At 36.7% G+C, this 27,061-nt stretch overlaps 1 protein-coding gene across 1 annotated transcript in view; it reads right to left on the bottom strand.

Moving 5' to 3' along the window:
* Positions 1–23,760: 23,760 nt before the first annotated feature.
* LOC145980354 (dipeptidase 1-like) overlaps positions 23,761–27,061 on the bottom strand; it is a 150,317-nt gene continuing 147,016 nt past the window's right edge. Inside the window, exon 11 of the mRNA XM_083113406.1 lies at positions 23,761–24,362. Coding sequence (XP_082969532.1) covers positions 24,261–24,362 — 102 coding nt within the window. The 3' untranslated portion in view covers positions 23,761–24,260. The remainder of the gene's footprint in view (positions 24,363–27,061) is intronic.

Consider the following 27,061-nt stretch of genomic DNA (forward strand, 5'->3'; position numbering starts at 1 on the left):
TTTCAATCTATCAGGACTCGAACCCAGAACCCCTTGTTTACAAGACAACAATATTAACATTTTGCCATCAGGGGAGGCTTCACATTTTACCAGGATTCAAACCCGAGCTTTTTGATTACAAGGCAATAAAAACCATGCACCACACTCTACTGGCTCTCAGAACCCAATAAATATCAATTCAAGATTCCTGGGATTTTGACAAAAAAACATACTATAAACAATAAGATGATAAGAGAACTTGGCATAGTTTTAAGTATAGGCAAATCAATCTGAGGGGGCTCTTCCTTTCACAAAAAATTCCAGAGGGCATTTTTACAAAAATCTTGGATTAGGCAGGGTTCCACACTAGAGCAAAAAACTCATATGGGCATGTTGAGCTAGTTTTAAGTATAGCCAAACCTGCTTGAGGGGGGCTCTTCCTTTCCTGAGTTTATCCTATATACTTTCCTACTACTGAAGAATCCAGGCAACAGGCGCATAGGAAACAGCACTGTGTGGCTCTTGGATAATATTTTATCACCAGCTTCAAATCCACCTATTTTGTAGTAAGAAGCCTCGGTCTTGGATAATTTTAGTGTGGCCAAAGCAGTAGATGTAATACCAGGATAGTCTACTCTGTTTATAACAACACCATGTTTTCTAATCTCAATTTCAGAGAACAGATGTGGCACAAAATTGTCTACCAGTTTTATATTTTAATTAGCCGGATAATCTGTACCATCGAACTTGACAACATCAAATTTAATATATAGGTCTGCTCTGTGAGGGTGTATAAATCCATCTCCTACATCAAGGTCAACCTCAATCTCTGTGTTGGCTTGATTTAAATTTGCAAAGGTCCTCCGGTTTGGGGGGAATGATTGTAGCTCATAACTCTCATTATTTTCCATTTTATTTTATTTATTTATTTTTTGTATGTATTTTTATTTAAATATTAATTTCTATGATATCAGTTGTTGTGGTTCCAACAAAATCAACTAATTCTTCTTTTTCATTAGTGACCATCAACTCAATATAATCTATTCTATTATGGCACACAGGAAAATATAATGTTGGTGATGGAGTATAGATGATCGGTTCCATAAATTCAGAGTTAGGTTTGAATGTTGCAATAATGCCAGTTTGTTTGTGAGTGCCTATGCCATTTGATTTGGTAATCATACCCTCGGCCACATTACAATGAATATTTAGAGTTTCTATGGCTAAGAATTTAGGTATATTAATAGCAGTGTGTTTAATGGCTGGTTCAAGTTTTGTGTTGTTCTCGAATCCTAATAGCTGTCCTATAGTACCCAGATCTACTGTCTCTGTAGCAGACACAATTTCTACTCTGTGAGTGACAGAATTTTGAGTTAACAATATACCTCTAGGTAACTGAGCATTTAGAGTAGACAAATTATACTGACCTGGAGTGATGACAATTTTTTGGTCACCAACTGTGATTGTATTGTTGTGGTGTGTAATATTAGGTATCAAGTACATGCCATAGAATGCTCTAAGAGCTATTGTTTTGGGATATACTATATCATCATGTAGTTTGAGTTTCAATATTGAATTTTGGCTGGTGAGATGGAATACTCCCATGATGTTTTAGATACCACAAAGCTTTTTGAAAATTTTCAATTGATGGTTTATTTATTTGAGACAGATATCTAAGAATAGATAAACATAGATGTCCACAATTAATATCTTTGAAATTTTGAATACGGGTATTATTATAATAAAGATTAGTTGATTTTAGATATTTTACTAAATTCTCAGGTGGAACACCTCCAAATGAATCAAACACAAATGCCTCATCTTTTAAATATTTAAGATAACAAATTCAGTGAGTACTCTGATTTTTGTACTTATCCAAATTAACTATGCCACACTCTTTTTTGAGTGGTTGTTCTGGTAAAGAATCAGACATGTACACTCCTCTAAAATTTTTGATGCCTAGTGGTTTTATTAAAGCTTCAATATCTTGGTTGGTAAGCGGCACTTGTTTTTTTTAACTTATTCATAACTTTCTTAACACCTTTGCCTTGTTTTTCTATGGCCAGATTATGGCGCTTTTGTTCATCTAATTCTGCCTTATTCTTCTTGGCATCTTTTACTGTTTTTGCTATGGCAGCCGATCCCCCAGCCAAGCTCCCCACGGCCCCCAATGCTGCTAAAAGAGCTGGGATACTAAATATGAATCCACCTATATGTGATTTTTTTCTAGATTGCTGTAATTTTTTTAATTGTGGGGTACTAAGTAATAATTTCATACCATGTCCCTTGGCAAGACAAGAACTTTTCTTCTTGCGCTGTTTTTTGGTTAGAAGACTATCAATAGTTTTAAGAGATTTAAGACCTGCATAAGGTATCTGATACATAACACCTTTGGCCTTCATTTGTGTTTTATTATATACATATTCTGGGATTAACTAGTTCAATTAAATTGTAGCTAATTTAGTTAATTTATTACAACCCCCACCCCAATTTTTGTTTGGTGTTCATAGCTATGGTAGTCCCCAATGCTGCTATTCTCTCACCCAAAGAAGCATCTTTGCTTACAAATCTACCAAATGCAGCTTCTTCTAATTTTTTGTCTGCCACATGTCGCTTGTCAAGGTCGGTATGTGTGTTGTATGCTATGTCATGGTCTCTGCAAGCAGCATCTAGAGGATTAACACCAGGGTCACCTCTGTTTAATCTATGGTCAAGTTTGGTACCGGGACCACAATACTGATAGCCTGGTATATGTAGCTCAAATGGCAACTTGTTTATGATGTCATTAACTAGCCCTCGACCCTCGGAGATATTCCAAAATTTAGGTGGTAGAGTATTAATAATTTTTATAAGATATCCAATGCCCTTAGTGTCATTTACTATAAAATTAGACAATTTGGTGCTTATCATGTCCATAATTCCAACTTTTTCATTGTAAAAATTGTGGTTACCGGCATTTTCTTCCCCAGCTATCACTAGCAACCTATCTACAAGTTTCCTGACATCGTCAACCCAGACAAATTCTTTAGGCAGAGTGTTGTACTGTTTGATCCCACTACCTGTCTTGATCTGTGACCATATGGGCTTGATTAAGTTGTTGTATTTTGCTCCACTGCTAGACTTGACTCTTTTTTGTGTGGGATCATTGTTCTGGTATAGAGCATCTGATTTTATTAATATTTCTTTGTAGTGCTCATAGTCTTGATCTGTATAGCTGCCAGGTCTCTTCCTAGTCATCAGTTCCCATAATCCAGGTGTGCCAGGATACTTAACAAAAGCACCTCTTTCTCCAAGATGAGATTCTGAATATACAATTAAATCATCTCCCATAAATGTTACTCTAAAATTGCCAATTCCATGTATGATGCTACCATCATGTTCTGTGTCGGCATATAAACAAAAAACCTCATCTTTGTTGTCTTTAGGTGTGCTTAAATATTTCTGAGCAAGAAGACCCAATTCAATAGGATCCTGAGTAGCTTCAATTCTTCGAGGAGCAACAGGACTAGGTGTATGAATACTAGAAAGTGGGGTGATTGGATAATCTAATATGTTCTTAGCAGCTACAGGTACAAGCTCTGTGATCAAATTTTGATTTTCCTCTGTAACAGTTTTAATATTTTTACCTAGTTCACTAATAGCATCAATAATAGGTTGTTCTGTGCGCTTGTGTTGTTCATAGATACCTCGGTTCTCTACTTTCCATCCCTTAAATCTTTTTACAAGATAGTCTCTTAATTTAAGATCATCAATAATTGGTCTTTTCATGGTTATTTATATATGTTTCAATATCTAGAAAATCGTTAATTTTATTTCTATATTTACCACTATTAGGTTTTCTTGTCATATCAATTGTGACAAACCCATAACTATCCTGGTTCCAGCACCTACTGCAAAACTTAGAAAAATTATTGTAGCTCAAGTCACCACCTACATATTCATCATGTATGTGTTTGAGGTTGGTATGGTCTTGATGAAACACACATATAAAATTGCTGTTGTCTGTTATCAACTGTTTTGGTATTTTAGAAAAAGTTTGTGCCAGGCAGAAGCAATCTATGTTTTTGTGTCGGCCCTGTGTAAAAAAATTTCTAACTTTGTTTTGGTTTTGCAGTATAATATCATCAAATACAACAACAGAGTTATCGAGACATTCATGAAGTGGTTTAACATCTGATTCAAAAGTGGCTATATCCAGTCCATCATATATCTTCATCAACTGCTGAAATTATAATTGTTCTAAACTCTTAGAGAAGACATACAAATGCCTATTTTTCCAATCTAACCAGTTGGGTGCCAATATAAAATTATCAATCATTAGTGTAGTTTTACCACAAGCCGATGGCCCAACAATAAGATATCTAATATTATCAGGCAACAGTTTGCCATTTTTTTTATTTTGCTGTTCAGGATCTGGTAGTCTTTTTATAACATCCCAGGTATTCATAGTATCACTTTGTCTGCCTCGATCCAACTGTGTTCTGGGAGACCTAGCCATTTGACCAGTATTTTGTTGCTTTTTTTGCGGATGACTTTTTCTATGAGATATGTGTCCGGCTGTTTAGTTTTTTTGAGTTCTTCTTCATAAAACCTGCCTTTGAGAATTTCTCCTCGGTGATCTTTTATTATATATGTATTACGAGCCCCAGGTTTAACTTGAACCACTGTAAATAATTCAGTACTCCAATTTCTTGTAAAACCTCTTTTGAATAAGTGCTTATATTTGCTAATTCTTACTTGATCACCAACTTTGTATTTAGGTTTTTTTGTTGTTGGTTGGTATTTAGGATAGTAAACAGTACTGATCAATTTTTGCTCATCAGATGAAGTTACCTCAGAGGGTCTCATGTTGATTGTAGTGTGAACTGAATTATTATATCTATCTAAAAGTTCTGGTAGGATAGTAAGCCATTTATAATTACCTTGAAGAGTAAATTGTTTATACATATGATTTTTTAGAGTTCTGTTGAATCTTTCTACAATAGAGGCCTTGAGATCACTGTAACTCGAGTAATGTTTTATTGACCGCCTTTAATAAATTGTTGGAATACCGAATTATAGAATTCTTTGCCATTATCTGTTTGTAGATAGCGAGGTGATCTTCCACTCTGATTAATAATTGTCCTGAAAGCTTCTGTAACACATTTTCCAGTCTTAGATTTGAGCGGCAATGCCCAGGCAAATTTTGAAAATGTATCTATAACAGTAAGTATATACTTATATCCTTTGTTGATCTTGTGTAAGTTTTTCAGCTGTCCCGCCTTTAGGCGAGGTGCCATTTCCACCAAGTCACAATGCCATAAATCATCTATGCCTTTTGTGACTACTGGTAGTCGCTTATAGTTACGTCTGGCTGGTTTGTGTAATTCATCAACAATAATTTGTCTAGACATAGTATGTAAACAAGAATATTGCAACTATAGGGTGTTCAGCAGCTGATACTACAGGATTTTCTAAATATAATTTGTCTCCTATTTGTATTTTAAATTCCAGAGATCCATCATCTTCAGCATAAGATGTTTCTAATGTATTGGGATCTGTAAAATCTTCTAACTCTATATTGGTGACTTTTGGTTTGTTGTCAGCATTAGTTATTGATAAAGTAGGGTAGTGGTGTGCTTGTGATTGTAGCCAATATTTGATCTTAATTGGTCTAAGTGTACCTCCAACAAAAAACTGGTAATAAAATTGTGCAGGGGACAGCATATATATTTTGCCACCTGGTGTAAATGGTGAATTATATTCATTGTTAGGGATACTGTTTAATTCAAGAATTACTGTATGCTTAGGATTCTCGATTAGGCCAGTTATTTCTTTTTCTGCTGTAAGCAATATACTCATTACAGATTCAAGATGCTCATTGATAGTCCTAACAATTTCATCGTGGCCTGGTTTTATTCTTATGTCTACAGCAAGTTTTTTGTATTGTTGCACAATTTCTTGAAGTTGCGTTGCAAAAACAGACAGAGTATTTGCTTGGTTGGATTCCATGGTCCCTAGTTGTTGCTTGATGTTTGCTACAATTTGCTGTAAATTTTCAACAACTGCCAATTTAGAATTTTGGGCAGTAAGATCATGGACTTGTTTTCTGATATCCTCAAACAAAGCATGCAGTTCATTAATATGTTGATTGGTTGGTAGAGTGGCCACTGTGTGAGTAATCTGTTTGATCTCTGTCTGGATATTCTTGATATTTTCTGATTTTAGTATGCGATTCACTGCTCTCTTTATATTTTTAAGTTCCTGTGATGTAGGCAGATTTGATACAGTATTTTGCAAAGATTCAAGTGCCAATTTCACATCATTTAATTCAGAAGCATCAACCACACCACGCATAGCATCTTGAAGCAGGGTTATGTCTGCCTGAGTGGGTGTTGATTGTTGTAAAATTTCAAGCTTTGTTTGGATATCATCGATCAAGTGATGAAAATGAGATAGCTCAGATTCAGTGTTGAGGTTTTCAAGTTTTGTGATCTGTTGCTGGACACTGACAAGGGTGTCTACAATACCAGGCAGGCGAGATTCTAGAGTTTCTTGTACATTTGTCAGATCATTTTGCACTGCTGCTATTGTACCCTCAAGATGAGTTATGGTACTCTGAATTTTTCCAAAATCTTCATATGTCTCAAGTTGCAGCTTGATGTTGGCAACACTACGAGTTATAGCACTCAGAGCATCAGAAGATGGTAAGTTGTTCATAAAAGTTTCAAGTGTCTTAATTCTTTCTTTAACCTCGGCTATGGCATTGTTTAAGGGGTCCAGATTAGGTATTTGTAGTGATTGAATTTGTTCTTTTAGAGTGGAAATTACTAGATCAAAATCTTCTTGTGACTTTATGCTTTTGACAATTGTTTGGAGCTGTGCCTGGACACTTCTAATCTGCTCTTCTAGTTGTTGTTTCAATTGTTCAGAGTTGGTAGTTTGAGTTTTTAATTTGGCTTGAAGAGCTGCTACAGCTTCCTCTAAACTTTGAAAATTATCCAATGTTGCCAAATCAGTATATTTTTGAAGCAATAATTTAAGTTCTGAATCAATTTTAAGAAGAGGGTCCATGCATTGTGATTGTAAATTTGTAATTTCTAGTTGAAGACTGGCATTAAGTGTGCTTTGTAAAACTTGTAAATCACTTCTTAATTTTTTCACTCTGACATCAAGCATCAGAATCTCATCATTGTGATCTTCATGTCTTGTATGGCCAAATATATCATTAGGCATTTTTATGTTAGTGGTTATTTATTATTGAATATCTAATTCTTAATTCTATAAAAAAAAGGTATAAGTTTGTCATAATATCCCGGGACCTCAATATATAAGCAGTCACCAGCAGAGACGGTATATACAGTACCAGAAATCATGTTTGAGTGCTTAATTATATAAATATTTCTCCCTACTGAAATTTTGACATCACCCTCGGGAGTTGTAATAAATTGTAATTGACCACCTATAGGTAATTGGTAGTGGTTTAAATTATTGTTAAATATGTATAATGTTTTACCTGTTTTATCATCAACATCTGAAAGTATGCTATTGAGATGAATAATTAGCAAACCAGTTAGTTTAGATATTATATCAGGAGAGGGTGCTGGTGTCGGCAGGTCCATAATAGCTTTTTTTTAAATCCAAATAAATTCATTGGCATGTTTTATTTATTTTAAATCATGCTCTGTAATTGGGCATTGATTACCACTTATCAAGTTACAATGACCCCACGGTAGAGTATGTATGCCACATGACAAAATGCATCTCTTATCATCATGTGGGTCCAGAGCCACTTTTTTTACAATATTTGTGGTCAACAAATGATCCACACTCTGGATTCTACATTCTGATGTTCTAATTAACCTATCTGATTTAAGACAATCTTCATATTCTTTAAATTCAAGCTCTTTATCTACAATTACTCTACCAACGCCCTTGGCTTTTTTAGTAACACCACCACTACATGTTTTAAAACTATACATCTTGGCCTTTAACCCAGCAAATCCTACAATAACATCGCCAAGTGTCTCATCTTTTAACTTGCCAGGCACCTTTTTGTTGTGGGGGTGAATATTCAGATGGCCTGGCAATTCACTAGTATCAAAATAATTAAATAATTCAGGATGTGATATATCTTTATAAACATCTTCTGTTTGAATATCAAAAATAAAACTATCTGTGTCCATGTACATTAATTTTATACTATTACCATAAAAAGGTTTCAACACATCATAATATAGTTTTAACATATGTAATTTCGCCAATTCTAATATCACTGCCCCTACATAAATAGGTTTATCAAACTTAATTTTTGTTTTTTTCATATTAAAAAGTGCCATATTTTTATCATAAATTTTTCTGTAGTTAAAATTCGGTTTTGCAACTAATTTTTTGCTCCGGCTGGGGTCGGTAACTAATTTAACATCACTATGCTTTCTAACATTTTCTATAGTTTTGCCATATACTGAATTTACCATTAATTTAAACAATGATTTATCAAATTGGCTTATTGCAGATGTTCGAAGCTCGGTGTTTGTATCAATATATGATTTCAACCATCTTGAGTGCCTGAACCTCAACACTTTGCCAACCTTAGTTACTTTAACACCATGACGCATCAGAAATTGCAAGTTTTTGTAATATATTACATAATCCTGTTTTGGATCCAGAGTCATCATTAATTTCTTTTGTTTAGAATTAGGTGAACACTCAACCTCAGAAATTGGGGGCAGATCAGAAAACTTATTGTGTAAATCTTCAGGAATTGTCAGATCAACCTCTAAGAATAGACCATAGTGACTGTCATCAAAATCCTGAAGATCCCCAATACTAAAATTTTCAACCCACTCAAGTCCTGCATATGGCAATTTACCCATCATAGCATACCCATACAAATTATTTGCATCCACATAAAGTATATAATTTGATGGCAATTCTGGATCATAATTGGGAATATACTTGTTATTTGCTCTGGCATATCTCTGAGAACATTGCACCATGCCCCCTCTTATACATTGCTCCATAAACAAGTACATATCTTGATCTTGGATTAAATTTAACTCCATTTTAGTATTTAAAAACATTGCAGACCATGCTAGACCTGGAGCACTATAGAAATAAATTGGAACTAGCTTATAATTTTTTATTGAAGATTTTCTAAATGCCTGAAGTATATGGGCTAAAAGAGTTACATCAAGTTTTAAATATGCCTTGTGATAATCACCAAATGTCTGGCATTTTAAATTAGTCCACATCAACTTGGCATGGTGATAATCTTCATCAGTGATTTCGGATGCCCTAAGTTTACTATATAATGCTTGTTTTGGTGGCAGAGAACACTCATCAAATTTAGAAAAATCAGTAACATGGTCATATGGGTATACACCTTTTCGCCTAATTAATTTCAAATCCTGATTTGGAAACATGGCACAAGTAATTTTAAATTGATCATCAGATAATTGACTGGCCAGAGTAGCCAAGCTAGCCGACAAAATTCTGTAGGAATCAAGAAATCTTAAGTGAATAGGAACACCATTAACTTTAATTATCTTGCTAGTAGCTATATATTTCTCATCATTTTCTGCTAAAATATTTAAATTCTGCTTGTCAAACCCCTCGTACCTGATCAAATGATGAAAATCATAATTAGATGCACCATGGCAAAATATGGGGACACATTTTGGTCTCTGGATCTTAATATTACAACTATTACACAGAGCCATTAAGAATTTACTATTTGTATGGGAATGGTGTTTCACCTTGATATTTGTATCTGAAAATTTAAAATCACATACCAGACATTTTTCTGTATTATTGAAATTTTGAAACTGTTCTTTTGTTAAAGGCATCATAGGTCTTGATTTTAATAAGATATTAGATGCTATGTCATGGCACTCATTTTCTATTCTATGTGCAAATTCTTTGATAGCATTTGGTCCCATATATAATTGTGGTTCACTAGCAACACCATCCCGTATAACTATATAACAAAAACTAGAAGGTTCATGTACCTGGTATGATGTAATTGAAGATTCATCAGGATCTGGACTGCAGAATGCTAGGGGTTTGAGGTTTGATTCAAAATCACAAACTATATATGCAGGGTGTTCCAACAAAGCTTCAAATTTTTTGAATTTGGCATTTTCACTTGGCATAGGCATAATCATATGAACAGGTTTATGGTTCCCACAATATTTTAAATGTTCAACTAATTTGCTTTTAGCAATTTCTGCATTCTCTTCACGAACTCTATTTACCATTTTTTGACCATCAAATACAGTTAAACATCTTCGGCACAACTTAAATATTCTATTAGATTTGTCTACTTGTTTTCTTACTAAAGCTTCAAGATTGCGTATCAAAGTGTAATGGTATGTGCCATCCCCCTCAATTAAAAGCAAATCAATTGAAACAGCAAAATCATCATCAAGTGCACTAATTCTCAGAGGTTCTATCAAGCAATTCCCAGCACCAGTGGAACAAATACATACATTAATAGATAATGGTTTACCATTGATATCTCTGGCCTTTTTTTTCAAATTTATCAATATTCTGAACATACATTGGATATTCTAAGCCCTCCATAGCGTCATCAAAATCGTGTTCATATTTTTTATAATAAGTTATTCTCTCAGGATGCTTTGAAACTGGATATAAAGCAGCTAAAATACACCACAGAAAACATTTGTCATCATTATTTTCTATGTTAATCACGGCTCTTTTGTTTTTAATATTAGCAGGTAATGGCACATATGTCGAACCTTGTAGTGGGTTAAATTTAGAAATATTAATATATAACTTGTGTGGGGATCCACATAAACTCCATCCGGATTCTTTTGCGGCAAATTCAGAGTGTTTAATAACACTGATAAACAATGAAATACTCCTTTAAATAAAACTAAGTGATCTTTATGTATTCAGATGTGCTGATAACGAATATCGCATCCGTTTTCCTGTATCACCTAAGTTTTTTGCAGAACACCCAAATTTTATAGTTTTATGGTTTCAGGTCACCACACCCTGCTCCGCTTCCGGCTTAACGTTTGGTTCCTAGCAAATGGATAAGAACTTTTCAGTGACCTTGTGTTTATGACTGGCACTTAATATATAGTGGAGGAAACATCTGGCAGTAGAGAAATTTCCTGTTTCTCTGTTTTGTTCTTTTGTGGGTTAGTCGAGTCTTAACTTCCTTTCCGATAACTTCGCGAGTAGCCGTATTTCATGTTTGTGTATGTTCGTGAAATTGTGAATGTAATATTGTATAGTGAAGTGAAGTGTAAGTTGTATTTTAACAAAACGATAACAGCATTCACAATTGTTTTTTTTAAAGAAATATATTATAAGTCAATTAATGAGTTCGCCATGTCACGCAAATGTGTGAATAACCCGAACTTGTTTTGTTATGTTTGCGGGGAATTTACTCCGAAGTCACAGAGAAATACTATCACTCCTATAGTGAAAAAAGCATATGAGTTGTATTTTGGAAGTAAAGTAGACGAAGGAAAAAGCTGGGCACCAGGTAAAATTTGTTGTAATTTTTCGAGAACTTTACGTGGTTGGATTAATGGCACTCACAAATCAATGCCCTTCGGAAACCCTGTAATATGGACAGAACAGAAAGATTATACTACGGATTGTTACTTCTGTTTAACAAACATAGTGGATATAGTTCTAAATCAAAACATTCTATATTTTATCCTGATGTTCCTTCAGCCAAGAAACCTACGAGTCATGATTTTATACCAATTCCTAAGCCTCCTAAAGAATGGACAGTGGATGAAACAGAACCAAGCAGTGCTTCTCCAGATGATGAACCCGGACCCTCATATTCAAACACCGATCCAAATTTTCCTGATCCAAATATACCTCACTTTATTTCCCAATCCGAACTAAATGATCTAGTCAGAGACCTCAACCTTTCTAAAATTCAAGCGGAATTATTAGGTTCTCGTCTCAGAGGGTGGAATTTATTACAAGATGGTATTAAGGTGTCATATCGGAAACGCCAACAATCACGGACACATTTTTTTTCTGTTAGTAATGAGTTAACTTACTGCAATGATGTAGAAGGCCTTCCGCCAGAACTTGGAAGGAGTCACAACCCAAACGAGTGGAGACTATATTTAGATTCATCTAAGAATAGTTTAAAAGTAGTATTGTTGCATAATGGGAATATATACCCATCAGTACCCCTTGCCTATTCTTCCACCATGAAGGAAACATATGAAAGTATGGATACAATATTAAAAGTGATAAATTATGAAAAATATGGTTGGCAGATATGCGGAGACCTCAAAATGATTGGTATACTGTTAGGCATACAATCTGGGTTTACAAAATTTTGTTGCTTTCTTTGCGAATGGGACAGCCGAGCAGAAGATAAACATTACAACATTGTGCATTGGCCCATACGAAAAAACTTAAGTCCTGGAGAGAAGAGTGTTAGGAATCACCCTCTACTTGAGAAAGACCAGATTTTGTTACCACCGTTGCATATAAAGTTAGGGCTGATGAAAAATTTTGTTAAGGCTTTGGATAAACACTGTGAGGGTTTTGGGTACTTGAGAAAAACATTTCCTAAACTCAGTGATAGTAAGTTAAAAGAAGGCATATTTATTGGGCCGCAAATCCGTGAGATCATTCATGATGACAACTTTGTGGAATTGCTAACAGAAAAAGAGAAATGCGCATGGTTAGCTTTCAGACAAGTATGCTGTAATTTTCTTGGAAATGTGAAAGCTGACAACTACAAGGAACTTGTTAAGAACTTGTTGAAGTGTTATCAGCGCATGGGGTGCCATATGTCCTTGAAAATTCAACTTTTTACATTCGCATTTGGACTTTTTCCCCCTTAACTTGGGCGCGGTTAGTGACGAATGCGGCGAGAGATTTATTGTTTAAAAAATTCTCAATATCACATTTTGGCTCTGATATAAAACGGTAATCACTTAGTTGGCTATTAAAACTACTATGAATAGGTGTATAGCGAAGCTGCTTTGGTGGTTTATAATTAATAGGGGTTTCAAGTTTTCTTTTTAGACCAGATGAAGATGTAGATGGCTGTGATAAAGTAGAAAACTGTGCAGAACAATTATTTTTATGTTTATATAAGAAATATTCCAGACTATATTTTCTATGACATTTAGGGCAAATTTTTGTGGGAGTTCTGCATTTGTCGGGGTTACAATTCTTTTGGTGCCTAGCCCAATTGGGGCTAGAAATATTCGTATTGCATTGATCACAATATTTTTGATTTGGCATTTTTGTTATTAGTTATAAGATTTCTTGGGGTTTAAATTAAAACTCTATATTTAATATAAAATATGAATTGGGTTCAGCAGTGTATTTTGTATAATTATTGTATATATTTAATATGTTAATATTATTAATTTTTATCCTCGGTTTATTATATCAGATTTCTCGGGATTCAAATCAAAATTTTATACTTAATGAAACTATCGCAAATTATAATGCCAATGGCTTACATGCACGAAGGTGGAATAAGTATTGATCGACAGGAACACAGTGACCTTTCTCAATTGCGTGTTAGTACAGGCACGTCGGTGGCAGTGACCCAATAGCGTGTGCTATGTATTGATCTTGTAAAACACACGGAAACAGATTCCAACAGCTGCAGGCCAAAACTCTAAATATAAACTAATTACAGCTGAATGTAGCAAATATCAGACTTTTTTATACAAAATATAAGATTCTTGTTCAGTATACTAGAAATATGTTACATATAAATAATGAAAAATGCACTATATCAAACCAAACAGAGCTGTAGTATGAGGAGCACTAGAACAACACTTCTGTACACTTCAACTATTCTCACAATATTAACTGTACTGTAATGCAAGAACTCTTTAAATAGCCTAAGCGCAAATCGCATCTGAAACAGTGAACCACCCACAATGTCATAACCAGCCAATCAGAAAACAACACACGTCTAATAATTTGTTGCATAATATTGAATAATAATTTGTTTGCACAACATGATGCAATAGAAGTAGACGTGTGTGTGTATGTGTGGGTAAATATGTGTAGGTGTGGGTGTGTGTGGGTGTGCGTGGGTGTGTGGGGGTGTGGCTCATAAGAGCATCTTGGATTAGTTTTAAGTGTAGTTAAAACAATATTGAGAAAAGCCATATTTTTAACAAATTTATAAACAGCAATTTTAGCATATTTAGGTTTAAACACATCAATTTGAGGGGGTCATCTTTTCTCGGAAGCTTTTTTTTACAAAAATCGTAGGTTTTACACAGTAACAATAAAATTTTATAGACATTTTGCCTTAGTTTTAAGTATTTCTATTCAGTCAAAACACCTCATCATTTCTCGGGTTTATAATATCATCAATTACACTACTGTCAATATTGCGTATTGGCATGAGCGCGAAGAACCGGGCAGGAATTCTATCACTGTCGTCTGCTTTAGAAGGCAGGAAGGGTCACATGAACCCTAGAACCAATCACGTAGCTCCCTGCTCCGTACGCCAGTATACGAGAGAGCATTGCGCGCGTGCTGTAGAGATCCAAGCTTCCCTCCAGACAGGCAGCAAGGAATATAGAGTCCATTACGCCAAACCTGTCCAGCCAGGAAAGGTATTGAAAGAAAATGCTACAACGAGTGTTGTTAGTGGAGCGTTGCAAGGTCAATTCCATGAAGGTCAAACATATATGAAATTTGTCAAGTTTTACTTTATTTACAGCATTTACGCATTTTTGAAATTTTAAATCGGGGAATGCCCAGCTTACGGGCGTACTATAACGCTATGCCACTGTTGCTAACATAAAACGTACAAAACTGCTTAAGCTCGCTGCCATTGTTAGCTCGAACCTTTTTCTTAACAGTTTGTCTGCCTGAATCACCTTGTATTAATGCGAAATACACGCTCCAGGCATAAGAAGTGGTGTTTCATTTCAACCCCATCGCCGCGATCACCCTATAGGTAGGTAGAAAAACTGTACATAATAACTAACCATAACTAAAAGTCAATAGCAAGTCAATCACGATCCCACACCACATTTTTGTGTGAAGATATATATAGTTGGTAGCTATGCTACAAAATTTTGTCCCCCCCCAAATTTCACCCCCCCCCCCGCCCTGTAGGCACCCCTGGGTTCAATGATGGTTAATAGTCGTAAATCTGAGTGCGCGTCAAGTCTATGTCTGAACTTCCTTTTCACTTGAATCAGAGATGAAAATCCATTTTCACACAAATGAGGTGGAGACCGGCATTAGCAACTTTAATGCCTCAGGATACTCACTTCTTAAATATATCCAAGACTTTGTTAAGTCTGAATCTAAACATTTAGTTTTGATGCCTGAATCACAGCTGATATCATACAGTTGTTCTCTTAGTTTTACTGACAACGTGCTTGAACTTTCAAAATACAAGAATGGGTCTCGAATCCAATTGGATTCATTGTATCTTTCTGGAAAGTAATTTGCAATTTCGTTACCGAGGACAGAGAGCTGAGATAATAGCCCCCCGAATTGCAAATCTCACTAGGTAAGGAAAGGTCATTCTCACCTAACCAACTTACATGCATTATTTTCACAATTACAATTCAAATAATGCCTTCGTTAGCAAGCCAGGTTTACGGCTGTTAGAAACACTAACATAATACTAAATACTAAATAATAACTACTAAAATAATACTATTTTTCTCATGTATTTAAATATGAAAATCCAAACAAACCAAAAATGGAAACCAAACCCTTATGCTTGAAAAAGAAAATTGCTCGATCTAAAATATATACTCGCACTAAATGTATTAACAAGGATTGAAAATTTATTTCCAATTTTATCAAACGGAAACTCTGTTCATTATTTCTAAAACACGAAGACAACTTACTGTAAAAGTATCCATTAACATCTTAATTGATGTTGAAAATAGTATCTATGTTACAGTTCCGCAAGAAAAAAATATATTTAAGTTTTAGACAGTGACATCTATCAACTGACATTGTAACGTGACATAAACTATCTCGAACTGTGAATGTATGTCTATAGCGACATACAAGTAAACAATAAATCCAAGTCAATTTTTCTGTTTGAGTCAACTAATGAACCATTCCATATCTGCGTTGCTCGGAAAGTATTAAACCTACTACGTATACAAGGGTACAATATCGTATTTAAATAAGTACAGGGTTGTAGTATAATATTATATTTATTTCAGTTGGATAGTTTCTCAGTGGAGGAAAAGCCCGGATTTCTAGAACGTACCGTACGCAGTATGTAATGGGTAAAATTCCTATGAGAAAAATTTAAGAAACATTAGTTATCTGAATTTTCTTCTTTAGGAAATTACGAATGCTCAAAAATAAATCTTGTTTGATGAAATTAATATGTTAATGTACTACGGAAATTAATTAGATGGTCGTTTAAAGTACGAGGGTAAGTCAGTAAGTAGGACACAAATGTTAATATAATAGCTACTAACCGAGATACTGACTTGAAAACTGTTTTTAATTTTCAACGTCCTCTCCACTAACATCGATACACTTATCCCATCAGTGCTCTAAACTTGCTCCATATAAGTATTTGAGCTGCTGTCCCAGTCACAGTCGCACCTTACGTTCAACATCTTCATCATCCGCGAAATTTTACAGCTGCTACGAGATTTTATCGACCCAGTATGCGCAGCTTTAAGTGACAAACACTTCTCGCAGTAAAGAGGAAACATTTCCTTATGAATGACCTTTGCAGGAAGTCATTTTGCCAATAAACGCCAACAGCACCTTCTCGTTTAATGTACACTCCTTGAGCACGGTCGTCATTTTTAAACTAAGGTGCGCATGTGTGCGTCTGCTATCTAGCAACTGCTAACCTGGATTGTACTGCCACCTAATGATACTTTTAGAAACTACTCAGTACTATTTTCAGCTATCCCAAAGTTTGTGACTTATTTATTGACTCACCCTCGTATATAGTAATTAATGGGTACATTACCATGTTCTGATTAGTGCCTAGAATATATTGGAGTTACAAAGTCAATGTTACTACATCTTGTTTGATGCAGAAAGTAAGTTTGCTAGTAAAGGTACCTCTTCACACCTCTTCTCGCTACGACGGTAATGGTCCCGGGATCGAATCCAGACCTGGGCATCAGCTTTCTTTGTGATTGACCTTTAGAGAATATCATCTCGATTGATTTGCTTTATTTTATTTCGCTTCTTGTGCCACTTTTGGCTAATTTGCGAAGATGGGTTTAAGTTATAATGTGATGAAACGAACATCCATGCTCAGACCGGAGTTCGAACCCGGGTCCCCTGGCGTTATCCTCATCTCGATTAGCCAAAAGTGGCAGAAATGCGAAGTAAAATAACCCCAATCGATAAACAACAATACAACTTCTGCTCACAACAGCTGAACCTTACAACGTTTCACAAGGAAACACACGGGTATACGCAGAATTCAGTTCCGCTTATGAGCGTTCAGTTCTTACACTGCTCTTTTTCTTCTCGATCCCTTCCCTTCCGCCCCCCACCCCAGCTCATGGACAAAGTCAGGGATCAAGTTCTTTCGTTTCATTTCCATACCTGACACGGGCAGACAACAATTTCATTACTCAAATTGCGAAGTTAACGTGCAGGGAGAATTGAAGGGGAAAATGACATCAAGCCTCGTGATGAAGGTCTGAAAAATGCAATCTCGAAAAATGAAAAAGTGAGACAAAAATGTGACGCGAATTTGACAAGGAGAGAACAGCTTTGTCTGACGTCAGTCATTGTCTGTCGGAAACGTAGTGAGCAAATTGCAGAATGTGCTATTTAAACAGATGAACACAGGGTACCTTAAAAGTTCAATGCCTTTTTAGACGTTGAATTGCTACATGCAGTTTGTGTGAAAAAGACACAATGAAGGTATAAATTAGCTACACAAGGATTCATACTTTTCTTGAATACAGACGAAGGAAATATGTTAACTTTTCCTGCAGCATAACTAATCAAGATTTGAGAATTAATCACGTGGGTTAAGTAATAACTTTAATTAATATTACACAATATCTGTCTTCATTGCGATTTACATGAGAATTGTATTAATAAGTAACATAATTAGAGAAAAAAATATTACTTTGCCGAAAAATATTACAAATATTCAAAGATGAATTTAAAATAAACCCTTCAATATTGTCTACTTGATGATGTTTAGTTTCAGATGATTGTAAGTCAGGAGTTGCGAAGTGTTGAACTAGACAATTTTATAATCATATCCATTTCTCCCCAGGCTGGAGCAAACACCCTACACCATCGTTTCTCAACGTATGGGGCGCGATCCACTGCTGGGTCCCGAGGGGCGTTTGGTGGGTAGCGAAGTTCGACTCGAAAATGTATTTACTGTGTCTTAAAAACCTATTACATGCAATTTACTAAGATACATTGTTTTAACAATTCAAATTCAACCCATGTTGTACGTAGTTTAAACTCTACATTTATGTTATTCCGCTACATCTTGTGTTGTTTTAAGGATTTAAACTATGTTGGTTCGAAGCAGGCATTGTTCTCTGCTTATTGAAGTCATTATTTTAATTCATTGTCATCACATTGTGTAATAGAGACCGAATGAAAATGGTGGTAGATAATTCGCCTACTGTTTCTTTCGCCGTTGGGTGTACCATTTCATCTTGAATGAAAAATGATTATGCTCTCTCTCTCTCTCTCTCACACACACACGCACTACATATGAATGGCTTATTGCAGAAAGGGACCTGAGTCACTTTTGCACAATTCCGAGAAAAACAAGAAAAATCGTATAATATTGATAGTGTAAGAAAGAAATGTACCGTTGTTGGCTCAAATATTCAGCATAATGAATAGTTAATTTTGCAACTCTCAATGCACCCGCATGCAGTATGCTGCTAGAGACAGTGGAGATGAAAAAGTTGTGACTCCGGTACCTTTCTGCAATAAAAGTGGAAACTGTGAGAAATAAGACGAGAAATATCCTCTTCATTTTGTTAGTCTGTTCTTCAGACACCACACGTGTCTACCTGTGGCCTCACGAAACGAAACGCAAAATTTTCCTTAAAATACTTGTAGTCGAAACTGTATTTTATTCTGGACGTAGGGTATTTTTGTTTATGTTCATACGTCTTTTGAATTGACAGGTTTTCATGTAGGTATTTGATGTCTGCATAATCTCCACGTTTAGTTGGAAAAGACGCGATATGTCCATGCACTGCCTGTATATCCTCAGCCTTAATCATATTCCCACTTTTGCTCTGTCCGCGCATATGAGGTATTTTGCCCTCTAACAGTAACTTCCGCAAACGCCTTATTCTTTTCTCTTGACACATCATAAAGTCTGCAAAACGCCTCACGACAAACTTGTATTTTGCTACTTGCCAGTAGTACGTGGTACTTTAACGACTTTTCGTGTAACGCAGCATCTTCTTTGCGTGGACGATGTGTCTTAACATTTTCAACATGGATCATTCTCTGCAAATGTATATCCTGATCATCTTTACTTTGCATTCTATACAATATGTCAAAAATTGCACGTTGTTCGTCTTCGTTAAATTGCTCATAACATTTTTTTGGGCACTTTTTTTTCCAGATGTCGAATTCCTTTCCTACGTTTTCTTGGACTGTCAACGCTCACGTCGCTAACACTACTCTCGTCCTGCATATCTGTAATACAAGCAACATAACATCTCACAACAGTTGCCACCGCTCTGCACTAACACATATCACCCTCTACAGACCACGGCTACAGACGCACCATTCTTACGGAAATCGCTCGTAACTTGTTTCAGAGTTGCCAATTTTATTTTCCACACAGTTATTTCTCTTTCTCTGTGGAAAGGGACCAGTGTCCGTCGCTACAGAGTAGCTAAGTTTATTGCAGAAAAGGACCCGAGTCAGTGACTCAGGTACCTTTCTGCATTAAAGTATACTTTTCACTGTGCATTTTCTTGGCTATAGCCTCGTGTGACTGACGTCCTTTCTGCACTAAAAGATGCGCCTGTAACTAGGAAAATAAAAAAATACCATTAACTCAGATTCCTCAAAAATGTGACTCAGGTCCCTTTCTGCAATAAGCCATTCATATGTATGTGTGTGTGTGTATTTATTAGTGTCTTTAATTTGGTTATTGTGCTGCTTGCATACTCGCACCAAAAGAACTGTTGATACCTTTGATTAATTGCTGGTAGTTCCCAATTCAGGAACTGTGACGAAAGTTCCCAATTGAGGAACTGTGACGAAATTTCCCAATTCAGGAACTACGACTAAAGTTCCCATTTCAGGAAATCTAACGAAAGTTTCCAATTCAGGAACTATGACGAATGTTCGCAATTCAGGAACTACGACTAAAGTTCCCAATTCAGGAACTACGACTAAAGTTTCCAATTCAGGAACTACGACTAAAGTTCCCAATTCAGGAACTACGACTAAAGTTTCCAATTCAGGAACTACGACTAAAGTTCCCAATTCAGGAAATCTAACGAAGATTTCCAATTCAGGAACTGTGACGAAAGTTCCCAATTCAGGAACTGTGACGAAAGTTCCAAATTCAGGAACTTCGACTGAAGTTCCCAATTCAGGATCTACGACTAAAGTTCCCAATTCAGGAAATCTAACGAAAGATTCCAATTCAGGAACTGTGACGAAAGTTCCCAATTCATGAACTACGACTAAAGTTTCCAATTTAGGAAATCTAATGAAAGTTTGAAATTCAGGAACTGTGACGAAAGTTCCCAATTCAGGAACTACGACTAAAGTTCCCAATACAGAACTGTGACGAAAGTTCCCAATTCAGGAACTGTGACGAAAGTTCCCAATTCAGGAACTGTGACGAATATTCGCAATTCAGGAACTACGACTAAAGTTCCCAACTCAGGAACTGGTACCTCGGGAGGGAAGGGGGAGGGGCATGGACACGTTTTTGGGAGGTTCTTACCGTTATTACACGTTAAACTGAAACACTACGTACACACACACACACACACACACATCCATTTGCAGAGAAAGCACTGTGCTTTACAAGGAGTCCCTTTCCTCTAATATGTTTTAAGCATATTGCAGATCTTTTGCTTGTAGTTTGGGTCAGCAGTTACATAGGTGTGCATAATGTCAACTACAGTGCGTTCGTCTTCGATCTTGGCCGAGATAGCGCGTGACTGCAGATGCCGGTATTTTCGACCTGTGACGTCCCGCTTATTTTTACGCACACATCTATAGCATGCAGACAAATTTATATTGCATAGCGAGTACTAACCTGTGTTAGAAGAGTTGTTAAAAGTGGGGGCCAACTGCATTCACACATTACCGGTATCCTTTGATGAAATTTTGATTCCGTTTCTCTTAATCTCAGAACAAGTTGCTTAACTTTTTCTATACCTGTAGCTCCGACTTAAGGGTCAAAGTTAAAAATTCTTTGTTCTAACGAACATTTCGGCTGGAAGAAGCCTGAAGCCTTGAATGTAAAATACTGAAGAAAAATCGATTAGACTGTGAATTAACATGATTTCAAAAAGAAGATAATGACGATTCTGAAGTTGGCAACCTGAATTCTTAGGAGTTGGCAACCTGAATTTTTATAAGTTGGCTACCTGAATGCTTATAAGTTGGCTACCTGAATGCTTATAAGTCGGCAACCTGAATGTTTATAAGTTGGCAACTTGAATTGTTATAATTCGGCAACCTGAATTTTTATAAGTTGGCAATCTGAATTTTTATAAGTTTTCAACTTCACTACCGTTGGGATGGCAACGTGGCTTCCTTGAAGACGTCACCTCCTCCATATCCTAGGACCAGGTGTCATAGTGAGCTAGCTAGTCCAGGACTTAGACTCAGCATACGCCACTGGATTACACTGATGTGATCTATCAGACTGGACAAACGCACACACACGCACTTAAATTAGACACAGAGAAAATGTCATCAAAAGATGCCGGGAATCTGTGAATGCAGTTGGTCACTACTTTGAAGGGTAAAACTATCATATGCGGGAATTCGCTCTAACTAGTTCATTTTCTACTTTTTTTACATTCGTACTTACCTATTCTGCATTGCGAAACATTGTTTAACAAGGGATTTCGCTTTTTTTTTTTTAACGAAATTAGTATCTATTGTCGACATATCGTGTAATTATTGTTCGTTCTTTTCTCGCTTGACTAGATCTGTGTTTCAAACGGCAAAGCAGCGTTTCAACCTTCTTAACAGAAAAATTCCCGCATAGCCCCGAAAACCATTCCCGCATAGCCCCAAAAATCATTCACGCATAGTCCCAAAAACCATTCCCGGAAAAATCATTCCCCCCGCATAGCCCCAAAAACCATTCCCGGAAAAACCATTCCCGCATAGCCAAAATAACCATTCTGGATCGTATAACCATCCACGAATAGCCCCACAAAACATTCACGATAGCCCCACGCACCATCACGGTAAGGTTAGGTTAGGTTGCTTTAGGTTAGGTTGCCGGGGATTACGTCATCAGATGCTCGAAACATCCGGTTCAAATACATGGATGGAAATGCAAGCAACAGCTTTCGTGCATCGGACGGACATTATTATAGAAAAATACTTGATTTAGCGACCAAATACATTGAAAAATGCGGGAAAACACTTCTACGACCTTCCGAAATTACACAGAAACTCAATTCCGTAAGTACTTTCTCCTATAAATTTGAAGAAATCCATTTACCGGTTGACATTTTTACCGAAAGAACTCTTATAAGAAAGGTTAGTGCTCATTATGCAATATAAATATAATTGTTTGCATGCCAAAGATATGTGCTTAAAAATAAGCGGGCCGTCGCGGGTCGAAAATGCCGGCATCCGCGCCGTCTGCAGTCACGCCCTATCTCGGACAAGAGCCAAAATTAACGCCAATTCATTCTCCACAGAGGCAATTAGTACGACTTCCTGAGTTGGGAATACATTTCATATAATACACTCAACTGGTAAACAGCAGTTCCTGAGATAGCAATGTTTTCATTGGAATAGTTCCTGAGTTGGGAAATAGTTCTTGAGAGGCACTGTTTCTTCAATAGTTTCTGAGCTGTGAAATAGTTCCTGCGATGGAACTGTTTTCATTTTAATAGTTTCTGAGTTGGAAAATAGTTCCTGGGATAGCACTGTCTTCAATGGAATAGTTCCTGAGTGGCGAAATAGTTCCTGATATGGCCCTGTTTTCATTTCAATAGTTTCTGAGTTGGGATATAGTTCCTGAGATAGCACTGTTTTCATTGGAATAGTTCCTGATAAAGCACTATTTTCATTTCAATAGTTTCTGAGTTGGGAAATAGTTCCTGACAGGGAACGGTTTTCATTTCAATAGTTGGGTTGAGTAGGGTAATAGTTCCTGAGAAAGCAATGTTTTCATTGGAATAGTTCCTGAGTGGGGAAATAGTTCCTGAGATGGCCCTGTTTTCATTTCAATAGTTTCTGAGTTGGGATATAGTTCCTGAGATAACACGGTTTTCATTGCAATAGTTCCTGAGTTGGGAAATAGTTCCTGAGTTGGGGAATAGTTCCTAAGAGTGAACTGTTTTTATTTCAATAGTTTCTGGGTTGGGATATAGTTCCTGAGCACGGTTTTCATAGGAATAGTTCCTGAGTTGAGAGATAGTTCCTTATATGGCACTGCTTTAATTGAAATTTCCATACTTCCTGAGTTGATTTGTCCTGAATCGGGAATAAATCTTTATGAAGGAGCCTGTCGTTATGACGAAGCGAACAACTTAGTAACAACGTATTTTAGGTCAATGTAAAAATACTAATAATTCCTTAAGATTGGCCAATTAAGGTGTAAAAGTATAAAGCAAGTCAAAATTAGGTCCAGAAATTTTATTTTTTTACAATGCTCTATAAAAATGTACACAACACAATTAATAAGAAAACCATAACTTTTTCGTTGTTGTAAATGCTGCAATTGTAAGAATCAATAAATTGATAAAGGAAGGAATAAAGTGATAACCTAATGGTCACTCTGGATTAATAATTCTAGAAGAAGTAAACACAAAAACGTAAAGAGAAGAAACCATTTTCTTGATCTTGTTTTACATGTCCTTCGTTATAATCCATATATACACCTCTCCCGTATGTACAGTATTGACAATGCTAACTTCGAATATATTACATGATCTCCATGTATGGCAGTAGAGGAGAAAAATTAGAATTGTCATTCGATTTTGAGCACCATTTTCTCTGTTTGTCAGTTATCCTTGTCAATTATCCTTATTCTGACTTCACTTAACTACAGGATCCTTGCCTGTGGCAGTGTCAACTGAGGCGAGAACTTGCAAGAAGGCTGATCACTTCGAAAAATGTTCTGGGCTCGAGTCCTGTCAGGTTATTGGGAATCGGCAATATGTTTTACCATACAAGTCCTCTTCTGGGATTATATCTTCGAGTGGAGTGACACGTGACTTCTCGCAGTCTGACTTCACCTGAAAATAAGGGAAAAACGCAGAGGTTAGGAGAATTTTCAAACTGAAATATTAGTCTATGTTTGCTGAGAAAGTTGGCCGGTGCATAACTGGTAACTCTGTTGAGTTCCAATGTTCCCGATTTCAGATGGGATCGAGTTAGTTTTTTTCTAAAGTCAACTTTGTGCACACAGAGGCTAATCGGGATTCGTACCCGTTAAACCGTAGGAGTCGAACAAAAAGAATGACAACTAGGAATATACGTCTGAGACAGGTACGTAGGTATCGAGGGTGCTCTTAGGGCTGAAGCCCCCCCCCCGAAATCCTACAAATATCGAATTTAAATAGTTTATAGAGGTAATTAAATTTACTTACTTAGCAGGATCTTGTGCAATAAGTTGTAATTTACTAAGAAATTCATCATCAACTCCTGTGGTGGAGTGGTTACCACATCGCGCTACGACGCCAGGGATCCCGGGTTCGAATCCCGACCTGGCCATGCATGTTTGTGAGTGTCCATTGATCAATTTCATCTCATCCCCATCGTCGCAAATTAGCCAAAAGTGATACAAAAAGCCAAGTAAAATGAAGCAAATCAATCAGTCATCATCAGGCCTTCTACCTCCCACATTTTCGCGTTTACGTGGCAGCTGCTGATGAGGAATTTCTGTAGTTCCTTTCTCCTCCACTTTCACCAACTTTTCTTTCACGTCAATGCAGGCAAAGATAGTCCAGAAGTAGAGCAAAAGGCTACCACGCCCAATAGAAAGAACAGGGGGAATGAGGCAGTCCCGTCCTATCTCCGGAGACGTAAACTTTGCAGAGAATGAGTTTGGTGTCACTGTCGCAAAACTAGCCGAATAGCGCTGACACAAAGAGAAGGAAGGCCTCGAAAATAACTTTGTAGCTTTCAAGCCCTTCGATGCGTGAAGTCAGCGTTGCTTCGAGTGGATTCCTATCGCACGAGTGTGTTTGCGAACCCAACATGTGAGGCACATATATGAATTCCATTGCAGCTACATGTTCTTTGAAATGGCCATATTAACTCAGCAACTTCCTTGCATCAAAGCTTTAGTTTAGTTTTCACTTGAAAATATCAACGAAGACGGAAATGTCGGAGTACCTTACTCCAGGCGTTCAAACAAAGTTCTTCCGTGAGCTACGAGTCCACTATACAGGATCAATCATCTAGGGGTGCTGAGGGGAGTGCGGAATGAAATTTAGGGGGGTGCGATGTTGAAAATAAAGAAAAATGAAACATGCATGTGTATCTTCAGCCACTACATCAAATATCAATAAACTTTCAGTAGGCTTCTATGAAAATATACCAGTGAAACTGAAAATGACTTGATTAATTTTTCTTGTTTTGGCCACAACAACAACCATTTCAGGTTTGTAGCAATGGCTTACCTGTAGTATACAACAATAGTGGTATTTCTTCAATACCTACGCTCAGTATCACGATATGATTTTCATAAACCTTTTCGTCTCTCTAATAAAATAAAGCTTTTCCACTCCAAAGTAAAATTAAATAATGACACTATGAAGGTTGTAAGGAGAGTTGTTAAAGGTCCAGGAAACCCATAAATTCTAATGGGTTCTATTGAGTTCCGCTGCAGGACCGGAACCTTTTTACTCGCACAATTAAAAGTCGGTCAAGTTGCGTATTGTTACATTGGAAAAAGGATCCTGGACCGTATTTAAATTGATCTGGAAAAAAGTTTCCTAGACCGAATTGAAATTATTTAACAATGAAAAGGTTATACACTGTCTAGAACTCATTTACGTTTGCTGATTTTCTCTCCCAGTCCGGGATTGAATTTATTTACAATTACAGACCAGGGTTGACCAATCAAAAGTTGCCTTCTAAAAATGTCCGCGAGCACGTTTTACATTGGACTGTCACACTGCGGTTGTAGAAAACATAGCGCAGGAAATAAATCAAAAAGGTGTTGTTCTCTCGTGGGGAGGTTCAAAAACTCCCTTGTCGAAGAGTTACTGTACACGCAATGCACACATTGAGTTCAAACAAACCCGTCACGTGTTGCTATGGCATCCGATCCAGGAACCGCAGCCAATAGGAGCCGTCGATGAGGTGACGTGAGGTTGCTGTGTTCCCAGCAGATATTACAACAGGGAACGGCAGTGCTGCTACAACCAAGTGAAGGGACGCGCGCGAGAGAATGGGGCTACATGGAGAGTGGTAACGTGACTCCAGCGTTTGCGTTTCGCCCATTTCTACCTTGTACCTTAGATTCTCGAGACAGCCAGCACCTGGATTAGTCTTTCGTGGTCACAAGTGGATAATCGTTTATCGTCAAGTCCGTATTCGATACAAGTTGCGTATTGTTTCATTTCAATACTGAACTTGGACCCTATTTAAACTGATTTGGAAAAAAAGGTTCCTGGACCGTATTTAAATTGATCATCGGGAAAAAGGTTCCTGGACAGAATTGAAATACTTTACAGATAAAAAAGTTCTTTACGGTTCAGAACCCATTAACTCTTGCTGATTTTCTCTCCTGGACCGGAATTTAATTTATTTAAAATTCCCGGACCTTTATAAACCATGGTTGTAAGTGCTCTTGAGTGATTTAACAGATCCCGATTAGTTACGTTCCTTGGTAAGCAAATATATACGATGTCTAAAGAGCATTTAGTACTGATGAATAGTCATATAATTTGTTTATCGCCTGATTATACAAATGTTTTGTTGATAG

The sequence above is a fragment of the Lepisma saccharinum genome, chromosome 27 (genome assembly GCF_977018435.1).
Source record: "Lepisma saccharinum chromosome 27, izLepSacc3.1, whole genome shotgun sequence".
NCBI classification, from domain to species: Eukaryota; Metazoa; Arthropoda; class Insecta; order Zygentoma; family Lepismatidae; genus Lepisma; species Lepisma saccharinum.